This window comes from Anastrepha obliqua, chromosome 4 (assembly GCF_027943255.1).
Source record: "Anastrepha obliqua isolate idAnaObli1 chromosome 4, idAnaObli1_1.0, whole genome shotgun sequence".
Taxonomy (NCBI): domain Eukaryota; kingdom Metazoa; phylum Arthropoda; class Insecta; order Diptera; family Tephritidae; genus Anastrepha; species Anastrepha obliqua.
Genome location: NC_072895.1, coordinates 101372307 through 101399291, shown reverse-complemented (window position 1 = coordinate 101399291; position 26985 = coordinate 101372307). Strand labels below are relative to the sequence as shown.

Genomic DNA, 26985 nt, shown 5'->3' with positions numbered 1-26985 from the left:
GTTGTACTGTTGTGGTTGTAAGTGTATTATGTTAATATTAATTTTGGACGAAAATATAATAAAAACTGGAGCATTCAAGGAACTGGAAAAACATTTTTAACTTTATTTATTTTAGCATAATTTATTTAGCGTAAAAAATTGAAATGGAAATTAAAGAATCAAAGTTTAATTACAAGTTTTTATCGGCTCTTTCACCTTACCTGTATATAGGTGACCACCACAATCAAATTTTAAAAAAGTACAGAAAAGGCTATTGTGACATCTTTAGAAAGTATGTTGAAAAAAATCAATTAATTCAACTGTTTAAACATTTTACGAGTTCTATAAAGAAAACTTAATATGAAAAATTTCTTGCGATATAAAAAAAAAATTTTATGTATGGTGGTGCGAAGCCCACTGGGAAATGCTAGTTCCTAATAAATTTTCATAACAGGGAGGAGTCGAAAAGTGGTAAATCTTCTTCTTGTAAGTAACTTTGAGTAGTCCCTCGATTTGCCCACTTCACTACAAACATACACAAGTAATTAAAATATTTCTTATAATTTTGTTTTAATTTTTATTATGAAACGAAATGAATTAAATTACACAAAAATTTTAATATAATAACATTGAATCTCATAGTTTCTAAATTCGATTTGTTTGTGAAGGTATAAATGGACGAATATCTATTAGGATTTTTATAGAGGACCAAATGAAAACAAAAGAATGATGCTAACACTATATACATACATACAAAAATAAAAGCGGGCACCTGAGTGCCACTGCTATTTGTATTTCTAAACTTATCCGAGATAATATTGTGGGTACGGTGGTGGAAAGTAGCCGGGGAATGCTGGTGGTGTCGGCTGAACGGGAATGGATGTGATGATGTAACTGGTGGCACGTGTCGGCACTACTTCACTAGAGAAAATCGTCGTGTAGGCCGTTCGTGCACCGAAGGTTAATTTTAAAACTTTACTATTGGTTTGAGTCGCAATAGTTTCATGCACAATACTGGAGGTTATCGTTTGGAATTGCTGCAATGGCAGTAAGAATGGATTTATAGAGGGCGCAATCGAGGGGAATGGTAGTGTGCTCTCTGGCGTGAATTGCGGTATGCTGGGCACATTGAGTGAAGAGAATTGTTGTGAACCATTTTGCAATTTCCACAGCGCTAATCTTTGAATTTCCTCGGCGGTAAGATTCGATGACTTGCCGAAGAGATCAGCAATGTCTGAGAGTTTGGCGCGATATGGCTTATCATCTTTAGAATTGTCTGCATTATCCTCATCGCCAAATTCCAATTCTAGGTTTATTTCTGAACCAGCCTCATCTAGATTAGCACCAAAATCGGTAAAACTCCTGAGCGGTATATCCGTTTCCAAGGGCGACAGAGTTTTCGTCACGGTTATAAGGCTTGTGATGTCGTAAGTTTGTGTGAGTGTGACGTACGATGTTTCATTGTTGATATCATAGACAATGGGTAAAACTTGAGTGCGTAATTTCTTTAAAGTGGTACTAAACGAATCCACCACAGTTTCTAAACTTGGCGTTTCTGCATTCTCTGAAATGTGTAATGCTTTGAGAGTTGTGACGCCGGAATCGCGGAGGAAGTTCGGCTCCCGCGTTGACGTTGCCAAAATGTTTTCGGTTAGAGGTCCATCTGGTATTTGTACTTCAGTTGGGTCGGGCGTCAGTGTTTTTTCTATGGTTGAGGTGACGGTAATGAAGCGGGTTTTCTTTAAACCACCAACCTGAAAGTGTGATTATTAGCAAAGGTAACTTTATTTTGTTTTAATTGGAGCGAAAATAAATATTTTTTTATTTAAAGATAGCTGCTTGAACTCCGCAGCAACTCAAAGAAAAATGGGAATTGTTTTACAAAATATTACAAAATTTTAAAGAGTTATGACGCCCTATTTGACCAGGCTCTTGTATAAATGGTACACGTTTTCTAATTTTTTTCGCATTTTTTCAAAATAATAACATTAATAATATACAATGCAATTTATAAAACTACGAGGAATATGCTTTCGAATGATAAAAACTAATGCAAAATATTCGAAGAATTAAGGAGACTACAAAAATTTGAGGGATGGTCATTGGGTGAGGATAGAATTTAGTTGTTTGGCGTTTCGTCAAAAAATTTTTGATCATATTTTTAGGATATTTCCACGCTGAAAAATTAGAGGTTTTCATCTAAATGCTTAATGTAAATCCGTGAAACTCGTGAGCTTTAAGCTTGTAAAAAACAGTAAAAATGTATGTGAGAAGGGCTTAACACAAATTGCGTAGTTTAAGCGACGAATTCAGTGCATGAATTAAGCGAAGGCCGAAAGTTCCGAACGAAAAGTTCAGAATCAGCCCGTGAGGCAATGCATGATGTGGGACTGTAAGTATCAAGCTGATGTATTTATTTAAGGCTTTTAGCTATTTTATGTTGACTTTAACCTCGCATTTGCTGAAAGTACTAACGTACAGGAAGACCACGAGTTAGAACATTTGCAGTTGGGGTTGCCATTTTGTACGAGATTCAACTGTAAGCTTTACCTGAAAAGCGTAGGGTGTTTTGATGGTAGCCAACTCATAGTAGGTATCCTTAAAATCTGCTGGCGTTGATATTTCCACATTCAAAGTTTCCACAAGGTGCTGATAATTACCACCTTGATCAATATTATTTACAACAGCACCATTTTGCGAGCCAGACGATTCCAAATCACCATTTTCCGATATTATATTTAGGTTGGGATTGCCGGCAAAAGGGTCCACAGTCTTGGTGGTATTGCCCTCCGCATTCTTGCGTATTGACACTCTCGGTTTTGGTGTTGTTGTGTACTGCCAACGACCAGGCGTACGGTTCAACTTGAACATATATACACTCGTCGAAGCTTGAGCTTCCACATTTGAGGGTCTCACTTTGGAGCGGAAGGTTTTGCGTGTCGGTTCGGCAGACGATGCCAAAATTACCGCACTACTTTTGTGCGCAGCTGATGATCTGTTGTTCTTGCTCTTCCTGTAAATATAAATGCATAATTTGAATGCGCTATATAATTTAAATTTGACCTACCGTTTGGGTTTACTACGTGGCGAACTCTTTTTATGACCATGATTAACTTGTGACGATTCAACCACTGATTCAGTTATAGACACGTGCTCTTTTTCGTTTCCATTGCTACGATTGCCTTTGCCATTCTGTCTATTCGAACCGGATAGACGATTACTCTTTTGTTCCTGTGGACTATTACCAGGTTTGTGTAAAGTAGGCGTTGTAGTCTTTAGGATACGCAGTGGTGCGGTTGATCTTATTTTCGGTTTCTTGCCTTTGGGACCAGTAGGCGAGTGTGGCTTGTTATCTGGCGCCTGACTGGACTTCAATCTGCTCGTTGTTGTTTCATGTGTTACACTAGCTGCGGAGGAAATGTCGTAAGTTCGCCGCTGATTGAGTCTATTTCGTGGTTTGTCTGAAGCCTTGTTGTTAATAACGCGATACGTTTCTTCCGCATATTCGGCTGGTTGGCGTGAGAGCAAATCATATTCATAGACATTGTTTTCGATTTGTAGAGTTGGCGGCTCATCGACAGGCTCAGCTGGAGCCTGTGCAGCGACAACTACCGAGTTACTTATTGTTACTTTGCTATTACTATTATTGTTGTTTTCTTTTGTGTTCTTTTGAGCCTCAACAATATTAGATTTTAAGTTCTTTTTCTCCAAAGGTTTGCTAGTCGGTAACTTAACGGAGTTCGTTGATTTGGTAGGCTTAATACTTTCGTCTTCCGATGGCTTTTCAACGAATGGCTTCGTTTCAATTATATTCGTGGGTATATCAATTTTCTCTGTAAGAGAATGTTTATGATGTTAGTATGAATTAGATTCATTCAAATATCTTCTTACAAAATTTCAGGTGGAATACAAAAAAATCATAAAACTAAATACCTTTCAATATGTAGCTGGTGATTCTAAGAGATGGGTTTAAATTTTATTATTTTGGTATTTTTGTTGCGACATTAGTTTAAGATGGTTTTTTGGTTCAGGAGAAATTCAAAGATTAAAACTATGTGATATATCTTCTTATAACATTTTAAGCTGAAGACTTTAAAGTGTAAAGAGTTGTAGGTTAGTGATTTTTCGAAGAATTTCACCAAAGTTTCAAAGCTTTACATTTACAGAGATATTTTCGTACCAGAACAACTTGAATTACAAATTTACATACTACTAATTTTCCAATAAAAAAATTTTATTATCATAATATACAAGACTGAGCTAAAATAGAAACTATAGGAGCTTTGTTCTGATTTTCGAGTTTATTTATTCAAAATAGTCTCCTCTCGCCTCGATACACTGTTTTGCGCGATTTAAAAGCTTTTTGAAAAAGTGTTTCAGGTCATTGACCGGAATGTTCTTCAGGATGTCGATACAAGCCTTTTGGCTGCCTCTACGGACACAAAACGTTTTCCTTTCACGGCCAAATGCAATTTTCCGAATAGGTAGAAGTCTGAGGGAGCCATATCAGGCAAATACGGTGAGTTATTGATGGTTAAAATGCGATTTCTAGTCAAAAAATCAGTCACAAGAGTGGATCGATTAGATATTGCATTATCATGCAATAAGCGCCAGCTTCCTCCTTCGCGGTATTCCGGGCGACGCTTGCGATGCAACAAACGCTTCAAAACGCCAAAATAGAAAATTTCATTGACGGTTTGGCCTGTTGGCACGAACTCCTTGTCGACAATTCTCTTGGAATCGTAAAAATAAATGAGCATCGACTTGATTTTTGACTTCTCCAAACCCGAATTTTTGGGTGGTGGCTCGTCTGGGGCCTTCCATTCGGCAATTTGCTGCTTAGTTTCAGGTTTATGTTGGAAACACCTCGTTTCATCACCTGTTACTTTGTTGTAAAGAAAGCTCTCGTCTTTTCCCGCCTCTTTAATGAGGTCTTCCGAATGTTGAATTCTGAGCAAGCCCAAATGATCAGTTAAAATGCGATAAGTCGATGTTTTGGAGATATTCAAATCCGATTCCATGAATTTCAACGATGATTTCGGTTCAGTTTTGATAAATTTACGAAAAATTTCGATGGAGTTTTCGGTGATTATTGATTTTGGGCGGCCCGTATGTTCACTGTCATTTATGTCCTCACAACCATCTCCGAAACGTGTAAACCACTCATGAACTCTGGCACGAGATAGACAATCATCGCCATAAACTTTTTTCATCATTTCAAATGTTTCGGTAAACATTTTACCGATTTTAAAACAAAATTTGATATTAGCTCTTTGTTCGAAACTCATTTTTGTACCGATGACACAAACATACTGACACTTTAGACGCAAAAACTTCGCTTTCACTGTACCGAATGTCACCAATCTTTCACTGGAAGTCAGCTAGGGACGTAACTTCCAACGCACTAACTCATTAAAAAGATGGGACCATCAAAAACATTTTTATGACGCCAGTCTTGTTTAATTTGGACTCCATCTTGTATTCGGTTTCATTATTCAAAGCATTCCCATAAATGACAATGCTGTTAAATAAGTTGGGAATTTTCGTTCACTTCTGTTTTCGTTTTGTACTTTATTTATGGGAATGATTTCACGGAATTCACGATAAAGCCGATCTTCTTAAGCGATTAATGTTCCCGAAATTCATATTTTTTGTATTAATATCGTGGCCAGCGCTGAAGCATAAGCGGCACAAACAACTGGGTAAATATGTTTTACCTGAGGAGGAAATATATCTCAATAAAATAGGCCAAATACAAAAATTTATTGAAGAAGTTGGGCTCTAAGAAATATTCTGAATTCATGAAAGAGCTTTTCTTATTATTTCCCTTATAATAAGATTAATAATAATAATCCTGTTCGACCTTATTTTCGTATACATTTGGTGCCCTCAAATCATTTATGCCATACATACCAATTGGTGGAGCACTTTGTGGTGAAAACACCATAACTGTGTTGCCTATTGTTGTTGTGAAATCCAAAAATCCATATACAGTCTGCGTAACAAAAGTGCCATCACCATTATCCGATAGAATAGGATTGACTGTAACGACAAAATTGTTTATATTAAAAGAAATCGTAAAAAATTATCCGACTGTAAGTAAAATCAAAATTAATTTTTTTTATAAATTTTTAATCTACTAATTGTTGCTCTTCATAATTTCATCTAAAAATATATACATATATCAAGGAATAAAAAATTAAAAAAAAAATATTGTTCTTGTTATAGGCTCATTATGGGTACCTGGCCATTGGGACATTGAGGGTAACTGTAGGGCCGATGGACTAGCAAGATATATTTAATTGGCGCTTACACCCTTTCTAGGTGTTTGGCCCAGCTCTTCTTCCCATTTGTGGCGTGCGTGTTAATGTTGTTCCACAAATGGAGGGACCTACAGTTTTAAGCCGACTCCGAACGGCAGATGATATTTTTTATGAGAAGCTTTTTCATGGCAGAAATACACTCTGAGGTTTGCCATTGCCTGCCGATGGGTGACCGCCATTAGAACACACTTTTTCTTCATTTTTGGCCTTTCACAGACATGTAAGCTACTTATCTTTGAGGATATTGTAAGAGCAGCGAATGACAGATGGCATAATGAAACCAAGTGCAGAGTCGTCCTACAATCGTGGCCGACGTTCAATACTACCATAAACGCACATAATCTCTGCTAAGCCAAAATAAGCACAGTCTTGCCACACTAATTTCAGTTATAACAGGACATTGTCTAATGGGCAGACACGCCCAGAGACACGGCGTGCAAACACATGACTTCTACAGAAGTTGTCTAGACGGGGAAAAGGTCCTGCTCCACCCAGACGTAGATTTACTATTTTTGGTAGGCAATTCTTTAATGAACTGGAAGATGCTAGTACTGTGGGAATCAAGGATCTTTTAAAATTTTTGACAAATACACACTGGTTTTGGGAGAGATAAGGACTATCTCCCCACGTGGTATCACCATGGGCTATGGGCCTGAATGTGTTCCACAGCGGAAAACCGCTTCAACCTAATCTGTAAGCTCATATACAAATGAGATTGGTTTTTTATAGACTTAAAGGCAAATTTCAGTAGTGCAAACTTCTTTGGAGCTTCAGGTAAGTAATTAATTTTATTAAAAAAAGTTGAGAATCCACATACAATTTTCAAAATATTTTTTTTATATGTATAGTGTTTTTTATATATATATTTATATATGTATGTGTAAGCACATAGTTTAAAATATTTTTTAATATTCAATAAAGTACATGAAAAATTTTATTTATTTTTCTTCTATTTATTTATCTGTAGTTACAAGCAATAGCCAATTAAATCGACTTAAGAAATGAGTGTGAAATGAGAATACAAGGTGGTAATCACCCTACCGCAAGATTTATAATTTTTGCAAATGTCGTCATAAGTCAATCATATTTGGCACTTGTGAATTAAACAGCTGCAGGATGCAAACAGACAAGCAATGGTTCAAATAAAGATTTTCCTCATTCAGAAAAATTTTTTGTATTTAGTACGAAATTAAAATTATTAAAAAAGAAAATTGGAAGATTAATTTGGCGCCACCTTGTATTTATGTGAAGTCCCTATATTCCAAGAAGTGTTTCTAAAGAGTCATTGATAAAAGCATATTAGCTTCTGTATAACACTGAGCAACAGTCCATTTTACACACTCAAAAATCAGTATAGTCTCGCAACTGGGTTGGTTGCTTGGTTTATCAAGAGAAGTATTAAATTTTTTGTATCTTAATTTAATAAAGTTACAAAGTAAAGAATGACGAAGTTTGGGGAAGTGGTGAGGTATAAATAGTGCTTAGCATGTATTTAGATTTGTTTTTGCATTTTCTTAAAGTATAATATCTTAAAAATATTGTGTGAAAATTTGAGGTGAATCCAACAGATACTTTTCGAGTTATTCAACAATTGACAAAGGGCGCTCCAGGGCTCCGGGGCTCGATAGCAAAACTTTAAATGCGTTTTTCTCAAAACTATGTTTTTTGAACTGGTGATCACTGTAACTTAAAAACCGCTTGGTGGATTTCAATAAAATGTATACTGCTTTTGAAAAACATAAAAAACTCGTGCCTGATCGAAGGATTTTTTGTTTAATTTATAAATATTTTTAAACAATTAATTGTCGGTTTTTTTTCGAAAATCTGAAAAATATTTCCTGGGGTTGCCATATTGTTAATTTTGAGAAAAAAAAGCTTCGATCAAGCACAAGATTCTCTATTAATAAAACTAATTTCTCTTGTCCGATTGATTTTAGATGAATCTCCAAGGACTTATGATGATCACCGCAAGGGACTTCGCTCCTCACAAACAGCGATAACTTTTACAACTATTAATTTTTTTTTTTTTTGAAATTTTGCCAAAGTCAAGTCGAAACATGATGTATTAATGCTATGTTTATATTTTTGTAAAATAAAGCAATTGACTAGCAAAAAAAAATTATTGAAAGCCATGATTTTTTCGAACCTCTGACTACCCCTAACCCCTTAAAAAATCACAATTGGAAAATTTCGAAAATGGCCATTTCAAATTTTTATATGACCACTTCACGGCGGCCGCCGTAGCCGAATGGGTTGGTGCGTGTCTACCATTCGGAATTCATAGAGAGAACGTACGTTCGAATCTCGGTGAAACACCAAAATTAAAAAAAACATTTTTCTAATAGCGGTCGCCCCTCGGCAGGTAATGGCAAGCCCACGAGTGTATTTCTGCCATGAAAAAGCTCCTCATAAAAATATTGCCGATCAGAGTCGGCTTGAAACTGCAGGTCCCTCGGAGGAGCTCAGCCAAACATCCAAGAACGGTGTACGCGCCAATTATATATATATATATGTATGTATACTTCAATGCCATTCGTCCTTGTGCACCAGAAAATTAAATTTTTTTCAATTTCAAAGAATTTTGTTTCTCATTTTATGTCCACATTATTATTCCATATTGCATTAAATATTAAAAATAATTATTCTAATTAAACACATCTATGAAATTTCAAAATATATTGTAAAAAAAAAAATCTGACGTCAGAGAGAAATGCTGAAAACTAAAAACGTTTTTGAGTTTTGTCGCACGGTGTAATATATCCTGAAAAGCGATCTTTCTCAAAAGCATGATTTCCTACTTAAATTTCAAAATATTTAAAAAAAATTCTGACGCCCGAGAAAAAAAATAAAAACGCAGTTTTACTATATTTGGCCCCTAGTTTCCTCATTATATTCGTTTTTTCGCAAGTTTATACAATAATTTTTTTGAGTTTGGTCGGTCTATATTATACCTCAAAAGCTGACTTTAGGCCACTGAACAAATTTCAAAAAACTCTTTGTTTTTTTTTATTTAAAAGCTGTCCTAATACTTAAAAATTGATATACACAAAGGAGAAGAATTGAAAATATTTCTAATACTTTCTATTCGTAGTTTCGGCGAGGCGCTTCTCAGTTCGATGCGAAAACTTTAAATGCGTTTTTACTGAAAGTTGACCAGGCTCATAATTTGAAAAAGCTTCGATCAAATGATTGAAATTTTAACGGTATATTCACAATTAAGGAAGAATAAAAAAATACATAATAGAATAATTGGCGCGTACACTTCTGTTAGGTGTTCGGTCGAGCTCCTCTTGCTATTTGTGGCGTGCGTCCTGATGTTGTTCCATAATATATGATAATTAAGGAAGAATATTACAGCTAATTCTGGCTTTAAGCACTGAAGGCTCTAGTAGCCAGTGTGCTAATTAAGTTAGGGTTATATTGTATATATCCCCTATAAATAATAATAATAATTAAGGCTTTGCGCGGTTAACTGAGACCAAAAATAAAATAATGAAAAAAACATGAAAAAATAATTTCCATGCGAAATTGCCTAAAAAAATATCGCGCAAAAAAGAAATGCGCGCAGAAAAAACCAGATTTTCATAGAAGGCTTCTAACACGTGTCGACTCAATACACTCATACGAAAATATATCTATTTTAAATAAACTATGATGAGCAAATACGAATGTTTGTATGTATGTGCATATTCGCAAACTTACACATTTATTGATGCGATGATCAAAACAAAACAATATTTTCTCCGATTTGCGGTAACGGAACAATTTATAAGTAAATAAATGATATCAAAGTTCTGTAATTACAGATTTCAATTAATTCTGGAAAAATAAGTTATTAAGCTTGGAGACATTTTGATCAAAATCATGGTCACATAATCACAGTCTTCATAAAAATTTCGATAGCATTTCCTTGTTTTTTTTTTTTTAATTCTCCTGCAAATTATACAGGTACTCAACATTCGGATCGTGATTTACAAACAATCTTCTAGATCCATTGCTTTCACTAATCCTTGTTTAATAAAATTTGCAGTAAGTTATTAAAAAAAATCGCTTAAAAAGTAAAACCGCACAACGGATAATGGGAAAAGATTAAAAAAACCCCCATAAAAATGGCGCACAAAAATACCGTGTAAAAAGAGTATCAGGTGTATATAGTTTTTAACACATCATTTTCGAAGGATTCGTTTTTCTTCAAAATGTTCAATATATAAAGGGTATTTGAAAAGACTAGATGTTGTTTCAAAATAAAACACAAAAATTAGATGCCCTCAGGTTTTACTATTTTTATTCAAAATACGGCTCTTCACAATTATATGTGAAAAATAAAAAATAGTTTAAAAAAACTAAAAAACACGCTTTTATTGCTAATCGAACTAAAAAGTAGAAAATAAATTTTAATGACAAAGGGACCTATAATGAAGTAATAGCAAATCGAACGATCAGTCATAGTCAACTACCTCAGAACAGAATTATAACAAAAATTAAGATACAAATAGAGTAATTCAAATTAGAGTTAAAAGCGTGGGATGCATTTTGCTTCACTTTCATAACCTTCTGTACATAGGTAGTTGCCAATAGACTGATTGTAATATTTACTATATCAAGCATCCCACGCTTTTAACTCTAATTTGAATTACTCTATTTGTATCTTAATTTTTGTTATAATTCTGTTCTGAGGTAGTTGACTATGACTGATCGTTCGATTTGCTATTACTTCATTATAGGTCCCTTTGTCATTAAAATTTATTTTCTACTTTTTAGTTCGATTAGCAATAAAAGCGTGTTTTTTAGTTTTTTTAAACTATTTTTTATTTTCTACTTTTTAGTTCGATTAGCAAAAAAGCGTGTTTTTTAGTTATTTTTTTTAAACTATTATATTTTTTATTATGAATGAAAATTATTGTTATCATTCCAGTCAGTGAATTAATGATTCGATATATTCGTGTTACATTTAATTCCTTTCTTATCGACTGTGAGTCTAAAGCTATGCAGTTATCGGCCGTGATAAAGAAGTAATCGGGATGAAGAACTTATTTCGTGGAGGGAGCCTGAGAAACTGATTTACAAGAATAAATAAAGATTTTTCATTTTACAACCAAATTCACCTTACTTTTTGCCCACAGTAAAAAAAAGAAAATATTAATCCTGGCAATTTTAATAAGGATAATGGAAAACTTTTATCAAATTATTTTATCGGTCCTTGATACGTGTGCAAAATTTCAAGTCGATCAGATGTTTAGAAGCCAGTGAAAATTAAGCTCAAAGATTCCGTTACATACATACATACATACATACAACCCGACCTAATAAAAGTGTGTTAATAATATCATTTAAATGTCCACCATGAGAACGTCTACAAGTAAAATCCACCAAATAGACGATTCCTGAGTGCCTAAATGTTGCGACCATTGAACAGATGTCAATGTTGATAGTTGTTCAGCAACACTTTGTACTACAGCAGCAATATTCTCAACAGAACGTCTGGTTTTTGGTCTGCCAGACTTTTTTGTATCCTCCCCAGAAGCAGTTTCTTGAAATTTCTTACCAAACTTTGACTTGTCGCCTCAATCGGACGATTATTTCTACCAAAAAAAAAAATTCAAAAATTTTGGGATATGCCGTTCGTAAAGATCGACCATTTTCATAACAGTGTTCAATAATTTTAGCGCGTTTTTCTATAGAGTAAAATTCTATATCAGTCTACTTAACAAATGTAAAAGATGACATACAAAATGTTCCGTTTAGGAATTATTCGCAACTGACGTCAACTAGGCGTCATTTTTTAAAGACCCTTTTTCAAAAATCGAGATATTAATAAACCCTATTCACAAGTATATAATTATTTAAGGGGGTGGTAGGGTTTAGCGCTAAAAAAAACACTTTTTTTTTTGAATTTTTTACAGAAATATGGCTTGAGATACTTTAATAAAATCAGTTGCAATAAGTTTTTAAAAAATATTAATAATAAAATATTGACAAATAAGCCCATGACAGAGTTTTTTTGGAGATATGTTTTTCGAGAGGTGCTCTGCGGTGCCAATCGGCATTCGTCGTAGAATCATCTGAAACTAAAAAAGTCGAATTTTTCAGTTAAAGTATGACGTAATGCTCCCCCCCATTAATAACATTTTTTTTTCATTTTTGTAGTTTTGGTGGCAAAAAAACGTAAAACGAGCATTTTTGGCGAAAAATTTCGCCATATTTGTAAGTGAAAAACAACCAAAAAAAAAATAAAAAAAAAACATTGGGGGGGGGGGGAGGTATTTTTGATTTAGAAAAGTGGCAAATTTGAAAAGAATCGGTTGAATAGTTTCGGAGTTGTGATTGGCACCGACTTTTAAGAAGTCGTTTCGGGAAAAACGCGTTTGAAAAAATGACTCTGAAAAATTATCGATGCTCCGCATTCGAGAGAGTTCTGCTCCTTTGAGAGTTCTGCTCCGATCCACTTAAAATTTTGACACAACATTCTTGAAATGATTTACTATAAGATGAGTGAAGAAAAAAAATTTCGATGTTGATGACTTTTCCGAGCGCGACTAGAAGCGAGTGATGGCAAAAAAGCAGGATAAAGTGATCGTCCAACTTTTTAAGCAATGCCCTTCTTTACGACTACGTCAAACACACACAATTCTTGCTAAAAACAGAATAGATGTGAGAATCAACACCATCGAACGTCGACTGAAGGAGGCGAACATATCCTACTGTACCACATCATCAAAACCACTGCTCTCAGAAAAACACATTGAGAAACAACAAAAAAAAGAAAATGGCGTCACAGTATTGGACTAGCCTTTCCAGTCCCCAAACGCCAACCACATTGAAAATGTGTGGGGGAACTATGAAAACGCATCTTGCTGGAAGGCTGGTCTATGATTTAAAGCAACTCGTGTGTCAAGTTCGCCAAATCTAGTTCTGTTTCTCGACGAGCTCCGCAGAAAAGCTGGTTCAAAGCATGAAGAAGATGCCAGGCTATACTCGACAACGATGAAGACTTCACGGCTTATTGAGTAATTGCGACCCGTAGTTTTGTACATACTTTCATGTAAAAAACAATTTAAATATATATATTTTATACTTCCTGAATAATCGCGGTTCCTTTTTTCTGACACAGACTTTATATAGGTATTCGTATAATATTTATTAAGTATCAAAGTATTATAAAATAGGCAAAGTTATTGCGTAAAAACTTACCATTCAAAATAAAAGCAATCAAAAAATATCGATAATCCATATTTGCACCTTTTTTAGAAACGCCGTTTTAATAGTAAATAAAGAGAAGAGCTAGCTGGAATAATAAAAAAATATTTCATTTAAAATTTTTTTTGAATACATATTTATTTATATGCTGCCTAGAAATGTTTAACATAAATAAGTTATGAAAATGCAATTAAATCTGTTATAACAGAAAGTCTTTCGCTCAATCACAAATATTCCCCGAAAATTGCATTCTTGCTGTTTTATATAATTATTTTTCCGAGTAAAAGCATTCAATTGTAAACTGTTAGGGAGAAGATTTTTTTCAAAAATATTCGGAGTAGGAAAGTCGAACTTCGAAGCACTTAAGGCGCATTTATTGAAGGTGGTGACGTTTGTACGTTTGATTGTCACGGCAAGGTATTGGCGAAGTAGAAAACAAACAATTAATTCGCCTTGTTATATTCTGTGCTGACAGCTACATGGTCACAGCGAAAGGAAAAAAAAACAAATCAGCTGATTTACCAACACAACCTTTAATTCGCCTTGGAAGCAGCTGAGATTTGTAGTTGACAGTTTTAGGTGGAGTGAATTAAGTGAAAATTTAAATTGTTTTAAATAGAGTTGAACAAATGGGGAAAAAGTAAATAAAATTATTAAAAATTGCACAATGTGGCGTTCTAAATAGTAGCAGAGGAAAAAACTGCTGAGTTGGAGCATTAGAAATAGGCACAAAAAGCTTTAAGAAGGAATATTCGCGATAAAACAAACCCACTTGAATTGTCACAGAATTGTGGGTACTAAATATACTTTTATTAAAGTTTCCATTCATTTTCGATTTCTACAGGTTTCCGGAGCACTATCGACGAATTAACGCCGTTTTCCAATACTTGTTAGAGGTGCTTAGAATGCTCACCATATACAGTAAAAAAATGGGAAGCTTCTCGAAACTTAAAGTAGTAAAGCATTAGAACATTGAGATTTTCGAGTGCAGTCAAAAAAGGGAAATTTCGTGAAACTTTGCTGAAGGGGTTAGAAGGTATTAGAACAATCAGGAGGTTGAGATTTTCGAGTCACTGTTATGTTCAAAGTGAAGAAATAGCAGCAGAAAACCTACCCAAATCACCCATTTTAATGATAGCGCAGAAGTAACTTTTTTCTCCCTTAATACTTAATACCGCCCCAAAGCATTAAGGCGGAGTAAGAAGTAGCTACTGTATAGAATCAGCTGCAAAATGGTAAATCAATTTTCTAGAACGTCAAATAATTTTAATAAAAAATTAACAAAAAGTTATTCAATTAAAAGCATAATTTTTTATTATTATAGTTTTTTGTAATACTAAATGATAAAATTAAAACTCTCATAAAAAAATAATAATGAATAATAGGCACATTTGTGGTTGTTTGACCTCCTACTGAGCTCCGCATTACTGCCTACATAAATTCCTCTCGCGAAATAATTTTAATGAAAAAAATAACAAAATTCAATTAAAATCATTATTTTTTATTATTATATTTTTTTTAATACTAGATGATAAAATTAGTAAAACTCTTTCACAATTAATTTTAATAAAAATTTAACAAAAAGTTATTCAATTAAAATAATTATAATATTTTTTATTATTGTACTTTCACAAAAAAATACAAATAATAAATATTAGGCACATTTTTGGTTGTTTGTCCTCCTGCTGAGCTCCTCATTGCTGGTTTTATAAATTTCTCTTGCGAAATAATTACCAAATAATAATCAAAAATTAACTTTTTATTATCGTACCTTTTGTTTTAATACAAAATGATAAGATTAATAAAACTATTTTACAAAAAAAAAAAAAAAAAAAACAATAATAACATCTTGCCAATCACATCACAGCTAACTTCATAAAATCCTCTTGCGAATCCAGGATTTAAAACTCTAATTTACTCTTGTTGGTACTTTTAGGCCTAGAAAGAAATTTTTAGCATTATTTTTATTCAAAAGTTAAAATTCTTAAATTTTTGTGTACTGCTCTCTCAATGACTTCTCATTCTCCCTTTTTTCCCTCGTGATACCTACTTTTTAAAGTTCGTTTGTAATAAGAGAAAAGAGGAAAAGAGAAAAAAGAGAGCTGGGGAGATTAATTTCTATACTTTTCAAGTTAGTTTCTTTATTTTTACTTCTAAGGGAATTTTTAATTTATGATAGGAGGAGAGGGAGATGCTACTCATCCAACTTATCGCATACGATCATTGTAAATATGAACGCCTGGTTGTTGTTGTTGTTGTAACATATGTACATAAAACATTCTCCATGTTTTTTTATGGAAGGTTGCTTAAGTGACAGTCTTCGGCCGGATATAAATCCAGCTCCTTCCGATAACGTATTATAGAATCAAGGGTAGTGATAACGTATACGCCAGGGTAATCTCAATACAGGGTAACGTTATGTACAGCCATGAATGTAGCCACATACACATAAGTTCATGGAATTGTTCAAAGGTGTGATTAAACTACACTCATAAACAGTGTTAATCCATTTTTTATGCAATTTTACACATTTTACAAGCAAGGTGTAGTAACGCACATCGTAAGTTCAAAATGCAGACGTGATGGCTCCAAATATATCTTAACATTGCCATATAAATTTTATTGTACATATCTGCATACACATACATATATATACATACATAAAGTAATAAAAGTATGACGGATTTCGGCCTACTTGCTTAAGTAAGTTGTGTTCCATATTTATAGCTCACCCTCTTGTTGGAGGGAAAAAATGTTAGTGAAGCATAATATTTTTGGAAAAATTACAATCTTCGCAAGTTTAAATATGTACCTGTTATTGCGCGGTTAAAAAATACAATTTCTAATAATTTTTGATGATGTGAACTTTTTTCCAACCACCAACGATGGAACAGGTATCAATAATTTCTCCTTCTAGGTTCCACCTCTTTTATAATAATTTTTTACAATAATAGAATTATTAAAATTTGATTACTTAAAGAAAATTGTCAAACCCACCGAGGGTCAATATTTTCTTTATCAAATTGAAGTCAGCACACCTTTTAGCGTTTAATTTGAATTCGACTTAATTTTTGTTCTGCAAATTACCAAGTTTCACTTAAGAAACCATCATACTGTTGTTTTGGAGATATACAAAGACAAGAAAGTGCAGTTCTTGGAAATTTCACCCCCAAAATTTTGTCTCTTTGGTCTCTAATTATAAGTTATTTGTTCTCACAACATGTTACGACATGTCTACGTTACCGGAATGACCTGGATTCATATCCCCCCTAAGGTCTATCACTCCAGCAGCATTCCCCGTAAATGTATGGGGAATGTTTATGCTGCTACAACAAGAACAACAACAAGTTATTTGTCTTAAGACTAAACGTTTCTTTCTCTCTGCCAACTCTCTCTCGCTCTCTGTCTGAACGTAAGAATCAAAGTTTCTTAGACAATTTTGCCTATTATAGTCCCATCAGGTTTATAAAATAAATTTTCTCCATTTCAAACTCATAATAGTTATTCTTCGAGGTATTTTTTGATAATAAAAAACATGTGCTCACCTATTAAATTGTTTATTACCACCAAATTTTTTCAAATCCCATTCGCGCACTTTAAAACACTTGCAAGTAAGGGGAAATTGAGAGAGCAAAATGGAGTTTCATTTTGGGGAGTAATTGAAAATTTTTGCATACGTGTAGTCTTTGCAAAGCAAAAACAAAATTTTACTATAGACATCTGATTGTAATTTTTGTGAATGAGAAATTTGTAGTTAATAGATTTTTAAGGCAAAAATTAAAAAGGCGGGCTAATAAAGCTAGTAAATAAATATTGTTTTTGCCAAGTTTCATCAATAAATAGGGCCAGAAAAGCAGACAATATCGATATTCAAAAAGTTTTATTTCTAGTATTTTATTTCCAACGATAAAAACTTGAGCTAAGCGATATATGTAGAAATAAATTGGGATGCCTTATTATTGCAAAACGACTTTTTTAGGCTATACGAAATGGAATTTTAAAGTTCATTCAGCTGAAAAATAACGGCTGTATAGTGAAGTTAATTCGATGAAAAAGGCACGTTTTTCAAAATTTGTTTGGAAATGTTGGTGGTGCTTTTTTATTCAGTCAATCTCTGTATAATAAAACAATATTTGAATAATATTTTCTAGAATTTTCATTCCAACATTTTGAGAATTTGGCGAATGACCGTGAATCTCCGGAGGTGCTTGGAAAAAAATTATTATAATTTTGCGGTGTGCATCATAACTCGCAACTGAGATAACTGAAACAAAAAAATCAAAATACATTTGTTAGAGGGGTATTCCTTGAGGTATTTCTGGGAGGAATTTTTTCGCTTCTTCAAGTTTTCGCAGCATTTGGAGGCCAAAAACCCGATTTTGGGTGGGTTATTAATATGAAACACACCTTATGCAGGTATATCTACATGAATGTAATAAATATAAAAAAAATAGTACCCTCTTTTCTTTACTATGTACACACCCGTATAATACATACATATTTCTGTATCATACATATATGCAACATTGATTAAATACAAAATAGTTATAGTTGCTTTCAAATGTGTGCATATACACTTTTTATGGGAGGCAAGTGCCAGCTTAATTGATTGCGGTTATTGAACTCTTCATATCCTTCACGTACAGTGCAGTTAGTCACAGAAAATTGGACAAAAACATTTGTACAAAAATCGAAATTGAAACATAAACATCAATACAAAAGCCCGCAGTCTTGCATTTAAAACCATACACGGCATTTACATAAATACGTAGTTAAAAAAACACTTTTCAACCGAAAAATAGTTTTTGTATTGAACAAAAAAAAGAAGACAAAAACGAAAAAAGCGTAATTTCGCACAGAATTTTGCCGCTTAAAATGTTCATTTGTTGACCAACGCTATAGATTTTAAACAGGCACACATAAAAACATACATGCACATATTTCAATGGCTATTTGTGCATACATATATATATGCATATGTATGTTTGGTGATTTATTTCAGCCGTGATAACTCGACTTCACTTCACTCCTCGCATTTGGTACAAAACCAGTCAGACATCGACTGCCTGCCCGACTCCATTCCTTTGGACAAGAGTCATTGAGTAAAACTCTCACGCATGCCCATAATAAAAATGCTGTAATTATTGCTGAGCAAAAGTTTATTACCGTAGGTAACGAGATCGAGTACTTGTGCTCGTTCAGACGTCGGTACATACATACATACATGTCTTTGCATATACCTGTATGTAAGTATATTTCTAAACGATTACGTATGTTTGAATGTTTGAATGTACCCTGAAAAGATTTGGTAATATTTTGACAAAAGAAATTACCAATCGCATAGCTAATCGAGCTACCGAGTGTTCGCAACCCAAATAGAACTGTGTCGCTGCGATTGATCAGATGGGTGGAATGACTGAATTAAATCTGCATACAAATATGTATGTATATAAATGCGCTCATGCATATGTATTTATGGATATTTGCGTTTAGCTTATAGTTTGGTAAAATTGAGCTACAAAAAAAGACAGAAAAAACAAAAAACCAAACAATACGTAACAAAGATTTATAAAACTTAACAAAAAAAAGCAACAGCGTTAAGAAAGTAAAAGCGATCATGGTTAACAACATTCAAGCAAACAAACTTACATATATTATATTTGTGTACCTACATACAGGCATATATATGCACATACATATTTATAACTATGCATATGTAAATATGTACAAAAAGATTTGTTGCAGGCATTTAAGAAGTTGAAAAAAAAAACATGCATAACACCGACAGGCCAAGCTAATGTTGCAGTATTAATGGTTTAGTTTAGGCTCTGCAGGCGCTTGTGTGTATGCGTGTGCATACACAGCTCTGTGCTTGTTATGCAGGAATATGAATTTAACAGAGGCTTCGATTAACATTCACTTTTGTAACGTATATACATACATACAGTTTAGATAAGCGACAGTGGCAACAGCCATGCAGCCATCAAATTCGATCAAGACAACTAGCACAAAGTAAATGATTATTATTATTTCTATGCTGGTTTGCGTCTGAAGTATGTAACGAGCACAATATGGGGAAAAACAAAGATGCGAAAAATCACAGGCGTTCGCGCATGCGCGATAGGATGTCCAACTCAAAGTGAATAGCGCACTTAATCACCCCACTGCTGTTAGCTTGAGCTTACAATTTGCTAGCGCGATGCAATTGTTGTGCCACTTTTTCGATTTTTTCAACTTGGTCAACATTTTCATCTTTTTCGACATTTTCAGTATTCAGCGCACAATAATTAAATACATACTGTGATTTATCAGTCAACATTTTACAGGTTTTAACATTTGAAAATGTATATATATATAAACAAATATATTTATGTATACGAGTATATATACAAACGAGTAAGTTGGTACGTGTGAATTTTTTAAAATAACATCAGAAAATGTGTTGCACACAAAAACTAGATTATATAGATATTACAAGGTTAAATAAATTTAATACGCGTTTGAAATTGAAATGCACTGACGTCGACATTTGTTTAGTTCGTTACACATTTACACATTTATCAAGTACCAATTACTCGAATTCACATTTGACAAATGAAATGAAAGGTGATAGAGTCGACATGCCCACATAGACACGGCATTACACGGCACCTTTTAGCATTAGCACGGACATCGTTTTACTGTTAATAAAACTCCTTTCACGCATTTTTTAATTTCATTGAGTTGTTTGTTTTTTTTTTTTTTATTGTAAAAGTTTTTGCTTACCCAACACACAGAATTTTACTAAAGCAATATAGAATTGGAAATAAGAGAACAAAAAACTGTTTTGTCAACTAATTAAATGTACAATAGATAGATACTAGGTACTCGCGCTCAAGGTGAGCAATTGCAGAAACCATTTCAAGCACAAGAAGTCAAATACGAACTGAAAGCTCAAATACGAATATGCAGCAGTTATTACGAAAAAACAACAATAGCCGCTACACTGACTCAAATCAAGCATACATACATAATAAACACATACATGGACACATCGACTTACATACGCCAATTCCCTGCCTAACATAACATAACTTTTCTACGTAGAGATATATATGTATGCATGTATGTACATCCATGTACACACACAAACATACATAGTGTGTGCAAAAGCCACCTAGCTGACGATACTTTACACAACCAGCAAGTAAGAGAGCGCCAATAAGTCAACAGCAGCAAAACAAAAACAAAACCGGGCTCAAAGCAGCTGAGTTAAAATTTTGTTGTATAATTTTACGAACGAACCTAAAGAATGGGACGCGACATAATACGGATCGGTGGAGTTGTAGCAGAGTTTCGAAAGCGCAAGCAACTGGTGTGGAGTTGTTTATAGGAAGTTTTATTTTTTTTTTTTTCAAATTTCAAAGTATTTGGAGATACAAAGAACTTGTATGTCAGGAGAGAAAATATATTTATAAAAAAAAAAAAAATTAAATAAAAATAATTTATTATATGAAAACAATATGTACATATAAATGCAAATTAAAAAACAGAAAAATAAAATCGAATAAAAATTAATTAAATGAAGGCGAAGAAAATTTCTAAAAAATATACATATATAAAATTTACAAAAATAACACAGGCCTGCAAAATCTCGCTTTTTTACAGCTTCTAAAACGGCTATGGGTGTTTCTTGAAGGTTTTTTTATGCTGAAAACGAATATGACCTTGAAAATGCTCCAGCACGTCAGGATTTTTGGCAATTTGAGGTTAAATAGTCAAAAAATGCAGATTTTGGCCATTTTTTAAATTTTTTTTTGAGCAAAGTAAAGTTTTTTTTTAATTTTCTACAAAAATAGTATAACTTTTTTTATATTAATCGCAAAAATATTTTTAAAAATGGATTTTAAAGCTGAAGACTAGTACTTTGCGATGCCGTTGTGGAAAATTAAAAGAAAACTTTACCTTACTCAAAAAAATTTTGTTAAATGGCCGAAATCTGCATTTTTTGAATATTTAACCTCAAATTGCCAAAAATCCTGACGTGCTGGAGCATTTTCAAAGTCTTATTCGTTTTCAGCATAAAGAAACCTTCAAAAAACACCCATAGCCGTTTTAGAAACTGTACCTCGCAGGACTGTGAAATATATCCTATACATTTTGGTACATAAACTTTATTTTTACTTAATTGTAAAATGTGAAAAATTGATGGGTGATATAACTTTTTAATAATTTTTTTCGTAATCAGGACATCAAATTACAAAGTAATTAGTTAAAATTATGGAAAAAGTTTTTTGGTTGTTGGCCTGTGTAATTATAAACGTATAAAAGATAAAAATACGTATGAAGAAGAATTAAAACGGAAATAAAATGAAAGTAAAATAAAGTTTATTAAATACTGCATAATTAAAAAAACGAAGGGAAAGAAAACCCAAATTCAATAAAAATGAAATAAATAAATTTTAAGAATTAAAAAAAATTAAGAAATATGAAAAAATATAAATATATAAAAGTTAAAAAGGCATACATACGTACACAGATATGAAAAAGAAACCGAATGGCAATAAAGCCAGAATAATAATAGAGGCAATAGAAAATAAAATGAAAAAAAGGTTAAAAAATAGATAACACAAAATGAAAAAATAAAATTAATAAATAAAATGAAATAAAGTAAAATAAAAAAAGGAAAATAAAATAAAATATAAAAATAGAATGAAATCAAACAAATATAAACTTAATTCATAGCCGCTTAGTTTTGCCCAAATAAAAAAAGTTCACCAATAAAAAAGAATAATATTTGAAGTAAAATAAAATAAATAAATAAAAGATTGAAATAAACTAAAAATTGAAGCTTAATAGAGTAAAATAAAATAAATAAAAATTTATTTCACAGCCGCTTAGTGATCCATAAATTAGATAAGCCCGCCAATAAAACTAAATAATATTTGGAGTAACAAAATAAAAAATAAAAAGAAAAAATAAAAATAAAAAAACTTAAACTAAGCAAATAACAACTTAATTCAAAGCCGTTTAGTGCCCCACAAATCAGAAAAGTTTGCCAATAAAATTAATTCATATTTGAACTAAAAATAAATACAAAAAATGAATTAAAAGAAAAATAAATAAATAAAGCTAAAGAAAATAAATAAAGCAAAAAACAACTTAATTCAAATAATATTAATTAATTCAAACAATATTATTAATATTAAATGAAATCATATTTGACGTAAAAATATAAAGAAATAAAGTAATTAAAAAAAAAAAAACAAAAAAAAATTAAGCTTTATTTTCTTTAGCCGCTAATTCAAAGCCGCTTGGTTTTCCCCACATAAAAAAAGTTCACCAATAAAAAATAATAGTATTTGAAGTAAAGAAACAAAAATGAATTAAAAGTAAAATAAATTAATAAAGTTAAAGAAAATAAAGTAAAACAAATAAATATTTAATTCAAATCCGCTTAGTGATCAACAAATTCGAAAAGTTCACCAATAAAAATAATACTATTTGAAGTAAAATAAAATAAATAAAAAATACAAAAAATTAAACTAAAGAAATTAAAATAAAACAAATAAAAATTTAATTCAAATCCTCTTAGTGCTCGGAAAATCAGAAAAGTTCACTAATAAATAAAATTTCAAGTAAAATGAGATAAATAAGAAAACAAAACTAAAATAAAAAAAAAGAAAATGAAGCTAAATAAATTAAAAAAAAACGAATGAAAAATTGATTGAAAGCCGCTTAGTGGCCAACAAATCGAATAAGTTAATTATATAAAATAAGATAATATTTAAAAACGTAATATATATAAATTAAACTAAGCTTTAAATAAGTAGCCAAGGAAAAGCTGGCCGGTAAGTTAGCTTCACATAAAACTAATTTATATTGAAAAAAGAACAAATCAGAAATGAAAAATTAAATGAAGTAAATATAAATTAAATTAATTTAAACCCCGCACAGTGATCCAAAACAGTTCAGAAATAAAATATAACTTGAAAATCAAATAATTTAAATTAAGCACCGTACAAGCGTTCCAGAAAAGGCTTCCAAATATAATTTAAATACTTTATATAAATATAAATATTTTAGTTTTACTTAATTTATAAATATAAATTAATAAATTTAAATTAATTTAATTATATTAATTTAAATTATATTAATTTTAATTTAATAAATTAAATAACAAAATCAAATAATCAAATTCAAGAAAATGAAATCGAAAAACTAATAAAATTTAATTTATTTGCATTTTATTTTTTAAATATTTCGTATAAAATATAATATAAATAATATAAAATAAACAAGATATAGAAAATATAGAAAAGTAAAAACTAATAAAATTATAGAAATATTCGTTTAAGTATTTCTCACTGTGTAATACTGTAGAGATAAGATGCTTACAACAAATAAGAGAAATTCGGTATAAACCACTCTTAAGGATATAAGCCTCAAACTAGTATTTTTATGTATTTATATATATTTTTTTATTAAAATAAATGCAATGTAATCACACGAAGTGGAGTATATTTAAACATTTTAGGTTAAATTACTTCTAACTTTTCGAAGTTTTCAAAAGGCAGACATTCATATATGTATTATTAGATGTGAAGAGTCTTATTTTATAGAGATATTTTACATATATTTCCTACAAATGAAAGTTACTGCGAACATATATTATAGTATGTATATTGGTTGCATCTTTCGGTGATGGTTTATAAATATAGGCCCGCTAAGTGATGCTGAGGTCGAAATTTTTTTAAAAATCGCATTTCTGCTGTTTAGTTAATTTAAAGTTGTCTGTGGAACTTATTTCTCAAGTACTTTCACTTTCTTATCTCGCTTACTACACAAAACAGATTTACTTTAGTGGCACTGCAAAGCAGATGGGATTTTTGTAATTTTGAAGAAAAAAAACTTTGGAAATATATTTCCATGTATACCCATATCTACATACGAGGGTCGTTTGAAAAGTCCGTGCAAAAATAAAAACTACTTAATTGTTTGAGGTAAACTTTTTTATTTTTTGACATAGTCTCCTTTTAGGCTTATATACCTCGTGCAACGCTGTACTAGTTTGTTGTCCCCTTCCGAATACTAGGATTTGTCCAAGTCTGAAAAATAGCCATTCGCTTCTGCAAACACCTTCTCATTTGAATAAATTCTTTTTCACACCAGCCATTTCTTCAAATTGAGGAACAAATAGTAGTCCGAGGGTGTCAAGTTCTGGGCGTTGTCGTGAAGGAAAAGGAAAATCACTTGACTTCCTCGATTCAAACGAATGCCAAGCACAAGGAAATATACCGATTTGACTGACACTTGGTGTTTCTTCTTCCAAGAGATGTTATTAACTAAACATACCTAACCTCGATACGGGGCAATATTGCCATCTCTCTGACTTTGCGCGCACTTTTCAAACGACCCTCGTGCATAATAATCAATACAAACTCACACCTGCCGAGCACTGGGGGCATTGATCTCATGAAAATTTGACAGTAAATAGTCAATCATTTATTTATAAATTAATATCTTACAAGTAAAATTATAAAAAAAAATATATTATATATACTTTTCTATGTAGTTTCTCACATAAGCTTAAACAATTATGTACGAGGTTTGAAAGCAACAATAAAGACCTAAATGTATCATTTATTAACAATTTAAATTTGAATTTTATAAAAAAATAAAAGATTTAAAATTAATTGCTTTGATGCTTCGCCCCTATGCCTCTCTGACTTTCGCATCATTTTCGTTCGTCTCCTCTTAAAACGCCCACACCAGCGTGGTTTGCTTAAAATTTATTGAATGATAGATGAGGAACATTTAAATGTCACCTAATAAACGATATTGCCGATTTTTTTATGTGGATACCTATGTACAAGGTGGCCCAAAATTAATCACCGTATAGGAAGATTTCAAATTTATGCAAATGGCGTCGTACTTCAATCATATTTGACACTTGTGAACTACACACCTGCGGGGTACAAACATATTTATAATCGATGTAAAGGTCGAAATGAAGATTTTTCATTCATAATATTTTTTTTATTTAATAAAAAGTTACTCAAAAACCAAATTGGATGATTAATTTTGCGCCACCTTATACACAGAAAGCGCTGTGTATTGAGTTATCTAGATTTTTACTCCGATCGTCGCCCCCATCAACACAGACGGATGAGCTGTCATTATTCAATATATGTACATATATACCATATGTGCATATTTATATACCCGTATCTATCTTGATTCCGTAGGGCTATCAGCAATAGGCCTTCTGAGCACAAAATTATACGATGTATCTTCAGCGAGCAAGTGGCCAATTGTGCAGCTCCTTAACTTTTCTGCTTAGCGTACTTTTTGAGTGTTTCTTATTGATTGTGGCGGTTTAAGAACCGGTTTCGTGGCTTTAACTATGTGCATGTAAACGACAAACAAGCAAACGTATAAATCCCACCAAACGGAAATGTTGCTATCTTTTGTAACAGAGCTTCGGAGAGTCGCTGCGCATTGTGGAGACTCACAATGCGGATTTGCGGTGAAACAATGTTAAGTAGATACATGCAATCGTACATAGATAAATATGTATGTATGTATGTATGCACAATATACTTGTATAAAATCTAAAAGGTGCAATCGTTTGAATTTCTCAAATTTTACGCGAATTTAAGAAAAATGTGTGCGGACGAGTAAGTAGAAAAGCACTGAAGTCAAGCTGCGCGCTCAACACTCAGCCACCATTTATATGTACATTTGTATACAACAGGCATGTATGCACTTATGTATATGTGCATGTATTGTAAGTTATGTATCACGGTCAAATATGTTATTAAATAATAAATAATTTTTGGCAATTAAACACGCTAGCAAAAGCAACAGCAACAGCAACTGTAAGATCCACAGCAACAGTAACAGCAACAAATTAAGGGAGCGCAGCTCAAGCTAACTAATTGGTGAGGGAAGCAATTTTGCTTTTCAACGCTCGTAAAGTTGGTAACAAATTTTCTTTGCAAAAAAAAAAAACAGAAAAAAAACTGATTTAATTAATTATCTCTGCGGTTATTGTGTATTTTTTCCCATGTTCGCATGTGGTCAAAATACTTAAAAAAGACTTAACTTCTTTTCGTTCAAATTTATTTGGCCAAATTCATACTTACATACTATAAATGCAAGCGCTTATGTTTGTTTGTAGGTTTGTGTATCTTAACAGTTAAGTACATGCATCTAGATTCTTGAGACAATGGCTTCTATGAGTAGACGTATCTTTGTTTAAATTTAGTATGTATATATGTCTGTATATTTTTTAGCCGTTAACATTAATAAATGTCTCTAGCTACCAAAGATCGCCAAAAAAAGAACATTAATCTACATCGTTACAAACGAAAACCCAAATACTGATTTATTAGTTAGATAGAATTTACGTTTTTTGTATTTTTGTACCACGCAAATAATTCCTCAGAAGCTTCTTTGTACTTATTAAGAGATTTTATATAAAAAATATTTTTTTCAAACACTT

General features: G+C 32.2%; 1 protein-coding gene across 1 annotated transcript; it reads right to left on the bottom strand.

Moving 5' to 3' along the window:
• Positions 1 to 620: 620 nt before the first annotated feature.
• Positions 621 to 20404, bottom strand: LOC129245806 (mucin-2). Its single transcript, XM_054884201.1, has 6 exons — positions 20265 to 20404; positions 13494 to 13587; positions 5893 to 6021; positions 3047 to 3812; positions 2530 to 2992; positions 621 to 1733 (listed from the first exon to the last, which is right to left on the bottom strand). Exons 2-6 carry the CDS (start codon positions 13531 to 13533, stop codon positions 783 to 785), a joined length of 2349 nt encoding a protein of 782 aa, XP_054740176.1. The 5' UTR covers positions 13534 to 13587; positions 20265 to 20404; the 3' UTR covers positions 621 to 782.
• Between the last annotated feature and the right edge of the window lie 6581 nt (positions 20405 to 26985).

Excerpts from the sequence above, each read along its gene's own strand:
- LOC129245806 (XM_054884201.1), bottom strand. The coding sequence starts at position 13,533 with ATGGATTATCGATATTTTTTGATTGCTTTTATTTTGAATG. Across the intron at positions 6,022-13,493 it reads GATTGCTTTTATTTTGAATG|TCAATCCTATTCTATCGGAT; the intron begins GTAAGTTTTTAC and ends TTGTCGTTACAG. Across the intron at positions 1,734-2,529 it reads AAACACCCTACGCTTTTCAG|GTTGGTGGTTTAAAGAAAAC; the intron begins GTAAAGCTTACA and ends TCACACTTTCAG.